This window comes from Scleropages formosus, chromosome 5 (genome assembly GCF_900964775.1).
Source record: "Scleropages formosus chromosome 5, fSclFor1.1, whole genome shotgun sequence".
In the NCBI taxonomy this organism is placed as follows: Eukaryota; Metazoa; Chordata; class Actinopteri; order Osteoglossiformes; family Osteoglossidae; genus Scleropages; species Scleropages formosus.
Genome location: NC_041810.1, coordinates 4561999 through 4567326, shown reverse-complemented (window position 1 = coordinate 4567326; position 5328 = coordinate 4561999). Strand labels below are relative to the sequence as shown.

Sequence of the window (5328 nt, the reverse complement as noted above, 5' to 3'; positions counted from 1 at the left end):
AAAAAATATATCAGAGATTTATCAGAAAATATTGTTTATTCAAGAGAATATGTTCTCACGAGACGATGAAAAAAACCATATTTTTGTTTAGGTTTTTTTTTGTTTCAAATTCCAATATAAGCAGTTTAAAACTGATTATGGTTTAATGCCCAAAAACAGACTTTTTAATGGACTTTCATAGACAAAATCAATAGCTATTTATTTCTATAGCTTTTTGATAGATTTTTAAAAATTGGTGTTGGACGAGGAATTCTGAGATGTGTCATTATTTCGGGATTGGCACCCGTGGAGGTGTGCGTGTCGACTGAGTGAAAGCGCTGAGGTTGAGCGGGGTCACATGGCACACCGTGTACCGGAGACCGTTTCCCCGTCGCCGCAGGGTGCGAGTTTCTCCTCCGGACAACCGAAGCTCTCATCGCTTCCCTCCACTTCCCCCTCGCTCCGCCCCGAGTCAGTCCGCCTCCGTGCCAAAGCTGTCAAACCGTGGCTGCGCTGGGTTCTCGTACCGGAGGTCCTCGTGCGACCAGCTGCAGGTCTGGTTTCATGTCCTATGATGCAGCTGAGTTGCAGGGATGCGACAGCGGCCTGTTTCCTGTGGTGCGGATGAACACACTGTCAGCTCTGTCGGCAGTGGGTCTCTCTCTCTCTCACACACACACACAGTTTATATATACACACAGTATATAGATATCGATATAGATGGTAGAAAATTGTAGATGTAATGCACTCCTTGTATTATTCTCTGATTAATATGTTTTCATAGCATGGACATTTTTCTTTGTGATGATATTGTAATTTACAACCTCTCACGTAACAACTTTTTGCTGATTTGTCGAGACGCGAACCAAAAATCCATCCATTAGGCGGCTACATAGGTGTGTATAGGTTTATGTAAACACTGACGCACTTCTTCAGTGTAAGTTACAATGTTGTTACCCACGATAATGTATAAACACACTTTGTGTCAATTTTGTCCTTCTGTATTCTGCATTGCAATGAATTATTCAGTATTATTTCGTATCACAGGAGCAAATCGCCGAGAGTGGGGGGGGGGGGGGGGGGCGAAGGGTGTGTGTGTTTCGGTTAGACAGACCCCAGAAACAAGAGGGTGCGAGAGACTGGTGTGACTGGGGTCCTTTTGGGGTGTGTTGATTTAGATTAATAGGGAAACCCCAGAGATGAAGTAACACACGGTAAACATCAACGTGCCTCCGAAGAACCTGGGTTCTCCAACACCGACACCTGAATCCAAAGGATCAGACTTGTCCTTAACCAAGATCACCAGGATGTGATCGATGGTATGGTCCAAAAGCACAGCAAGGGCCCTCTCCGAGCTCCTCCAACCCACCCCCACCCCCCCCGTCCGATGCCCGTGTCCATAGCAACAGCTAAGCACCGATAGCCTCTAGCTGCGCGAGGCCTGCTCCGCTCCGGGGCTCCACGGCTTTCTGGTTCTCCCTTCACCTCGGGTTCTTCCGACTTTGACTTCGCACCAATCGCCGCGGGACGTTTCCAGCCCTGTTTTTTCACTCTTCTGCTTGAAATACTCAACCTAGCTCGAGAAGGAGGGTAACGGCGAAGCCGACCGGAGCCACGGGGTACGTCAGTCTCGGGCTCTGCTAAACGCCGAGGATCGGATGATGTGTTTGACTCCGGCTCATCCCTCGGTGATCTCACCTCTGGGTCCGAACTGCTTCATGTAGCAGTGGATGCAGTAGGGCTTCTCGTCGTGCTGGAGGACATAGGAGAACAGAAGGGGAAGCGTCACTTTCCTCACCGCTAACAGCTGCTTTGCAAACATGCTGCTCCTAAAGTGCGTCATTATGTGCCGACAACGGAGCGTCGCGGTTGCAAATACTCGCCTTGAACAAATACTACCGCGGCTGCTGCTTTCAGCTTTTCCCTCGTGCTTTGAAAACGGACTAAAGTCTTGTTAATACTGGATGTTTTAACATTTCTGTAATATGTGCGGTCGGGATGTGAAGAAAGCAGAGCTGTAGGAACCGTTTCTGCTCTTTTTCAACTGACTCTTTTGCACTGCATCCTCTTTATTTTTTATGTATTATTATATTAATTTATTATTAGACTGAACATATCATTGCACTTGATATATGTATATGTTGTCCTCTAGGTTGTCTTCTATGTATATGTTGTTTTCTATGCTCACACCGCGGTCCAGGAGAAACGCTATTTCACTTCTATGTACGTCCTACATATATTGTGGGAATGACAAAAAAGCTGAATTTGACTTTGACTTGAGGATACATTGAATGACTCTGGAAAGTCCTCCCTGTAGCTACTGACCTATAAGAGACCACGGTTACGCTACCACCACTTGTTGACTCATAGGGGTCCATGAGCCGTACCTCTACCTGCTGGCACCTGGAGGATTATGAACAAGCCGGAGTACACTACCTACACCTGTTTGCCTATGGGTGACCATGAATGAGCCCGCTTGCCCTGCCTCCACCTATTTGCCTGGGGTGACCATGAATGAGCCTGGTTCCCCTGCCTCCACCCATTTTCATGGGGTTACCATGAATGAACCTGGTTACCCCACATCTACTTGTTTGCCTATAAGGGACCATGCCCAAGCCTGGTTACCCTGTCTCCACTTGTTTGCGCGGGGTACCGTGAATGAGGTTGGCTACCCTACCTCTGCATGCTGGCCTGGAGTCAGCTGTCGATTACAATGATGGCACTTCAAACAGAGCGGATGGTAGTCACGGCCCAATGATCTCTTCTTCTCACCTGCACCAAGAAGAATGTGGGGGTGAGGGAAACACCTGCATTACTGCCACAGTGCAGAGAGCCCTGCTGGTGCATGATAGTCTTTCTCTAAACGCCCAGCCCTGGTCCTTGGGAGTCAAAGGGTTTACATTTACATTCTACACGTATTCATTTAGCAGATGCTTTTCTCTCAAGTGACGAACATCTCATGGAAAATACAATGTGTTCATTACATTAGCAGGAAGAGACACTTAGATGCAGACGTGTGATTCTTAAGTGCAGTTAGTTTGTTTCTTTACATCATATGAACCAACGTTCATCACACGAGTAGCTGGATAAAACTTCATCCGAATCTCGACAATTCCAAATTACATTCCTAGTAATTTTTTCGAGATACATGTAAACATTTACGTTACATTACAGGAGTAGCTGCGTAAAGGTTTATCCGGACATGATCTTAAAGTTATAGAGCACGAACATTTACACCTTATATGAACTTAAGAGATGATGGAAGAAGTGAGTCCGGAAGAGGTGAGTTTTAAGACCCTTTTTAAATGTGGACAGAGATTCAGCAGTTCTGAGTGACAGGGGGAGGTCGTTCCACCACAGTGGAGCCAGAACCAAGGACCTTTGTGCTTTCCCTTTTGTGCGTGGGTTTACTGGTCATTGCTTAACCACAGGCATCAAAGTTCTACTCAAGTCTTATTTGCATTCGGCTGGTGCTTCATTGCCATGTATGCACCAGGTGAAGTGTACTGTGGAAAGCTGAAGCTCAGATCAAGTTGAGGACCACTGTTCAAAATACGCACCTAAAGCCCGCGTTTGCATTCATCGTATTATGCGTGGAAATGGAACTACCGCTTCAGTAGAGGCTGCTCTTAAATTTTCTACGGTTCCGTTCAAATATTGTGCCATATCAACAGTACATGTCATAGGCCTTCAGGCAGCGGAATATTTAATCGGCTGAATTTGTGAAAAAGTTGTAGAATTAAGCGTCAAAATGAGTCTTGCCGTTGCACCGCTAAGGGAATTGCCCTCGAACTGTGTCGGCAAAATATCCTGTTTTAAAACACGCAGTGTTGCAAGTTGCGGTTGGTGTCTTCAGCAGGTCTTCGTCGATAAGAACGTGGTAAATTTAAGATCTTTTAATCAGAGGTTCAAGATTGCTTGGATTTATTCAAAAAAAAAAAAAAAAACCCAAAAAATTCAAATTTTGGGGGAGTTTATGTAACCGTTGGCCTTGTTCTAAGACGAGCACGCCGAGAGTCTATCGACGGGTGGGTGACGCACGGCTCTGCGGTTACGCGGCTTCAGACGTCCGCGTCGCCGCCTCTTCCTGTCTGCGCTGCAGGCTGTTCCACTTCAGTTGCCCACTTCCTGTTTTGCTGAAACTCCTTCTCGAGTTCATCAACGGCTGAGTGCAGGAGGACACCGTCTCCATCGCTGTGACCAGAAAAGAGCTTAGTCCGAGCGGCACAAATGGGCAGCTGGCATCAGGAGCAGGGGAATACTATTCCGGAGGGGTCCCCTGGAGGTCCCCATGCACCATCCTCTTGTGCAAACCCCAAAAGCCTATTATTTGACCGCTGAATTATTCCCATGGCTCAGAATAATTATTCTCAGGAACTCGCTATGTTCCCTGACTCTGCAGCAAAGCCCTTTTTTTTGAGTTTTGCATTGGAACCCAACTCTCATTTTCTGTTTTTTATTCATCCACTTATTCATCTAATGAGCAGAAAGCCAACACGCACTCGCGCACGGGCCACGGTCGACTCCCCTCCCAGGACTGCCGAATCACTCACAAGCGCAGAGTAATAATGACTGAAGACAAAAAAAAGAAAAAAAAAAACAACAGTTACGGCACGAGCTGAAGTTAAATAAGCGACTGCTGTGTTGCGTAATTATTATCCTTTTTTTGCCATCTTCAGTAATATTACATAACCCGCGTTAAAATTAATTTGAAAGTTAATTCAGCCTTTCTGTCGAGCGTTTAATAACATTTTGCGCCCGTGTGGTAAAAAAGAAGCCCATTTGTCTTACGGATTTCTCTTGATTGCTTCATTTCGGTTGTACGATGATGACAGCACAGCATGTCCTCCCTTCTCGATGTGTAAAATAGCTTAATATGACTCATAGTTTAATTGACATGTTTATCTGAATATATGCCGTACTTCACGCACCCCAAAAAGCAGGTAAAGAGGCAGACCATTTGTATTGTATATACATGCATATGGCATTTTATGAACACAAATATATACATACCTATATATTTTAAATCCTGTATATGTATAGTTTAATATACATACATTTGTCAAACCTACATAGAAATTGCTATGCTTGGCATAGATATGAGAACATGATGTTTTGCAACGTTTGGATGGGTTTTGAAGTGAAAAGGATATTTTTCGCATCGAGGAAACTCACCGAAGTAGACTGGCTTCCCGCAAATGGGACAGTAACCCACCATGATGACGGTGACCCCGCAGGTTCAGGTGGTCTTCGAGGTGCTGCGCGAGGAGCTGCAATGGAGAGACTCGCGCAGATGTTCCTCCATCGGCAGGGTCTGCTTGAGTGTCTTGGCTCAACCAGGATGTGGTA

The 5328-nt window shown here is 45.7% G+C and overlaps 1 protein-coding gene across 1 annotated transcript; it reads right to left on the bottom strand.

The window, feature by feature from the left end:
* Positions 1-213: 213 nt before the first annotated feature.
* Positions 214-5328, bottom strand: LOC108930756 (cysteine-rich protein 3). The gene is made up of 4 exons (XM_018746161.2): positions 5155-5328; positions 2657-2751; positions 1678-1732; positions 214-592 (listed from the first exon to the last, which is right to left on the bottom strand). The coding sequence occupies exons 1-4, from the start codon at positions 5195-5197 to the stop codon at positions 549-551; spliced, it is 237 nt and encodes a 78-aa protein (XP_018601677.1). The 5' UTR covers positions 5198-5328; the 3' UTR covers positions 214-548.

Bases quoted from the DNA above. Each gene is read 5' to 3' on its own strand.
- LOC108930756 (XM_018746161.2), bottom strand. From the start codon at position 5,197: ATGGTGGGTTACTGTCCCATTTGCGGGAAGCCAGTCTACTTCG. The intron at 1,733-2,656 runs GTAGGGTAGCCA...TATGTCCTCCAG, and splicing joins CTCCAGGCCAGCATGCAGAG to CACGACGAGAAGCCCTACTG. The intron at 593-1,677 runs GTGAGATCACCG...TCCGCACCACAG, and splicing joins GAAGCAGTTCGGACCCAGAG to GAAACAGGCCGCTGTCGCAT.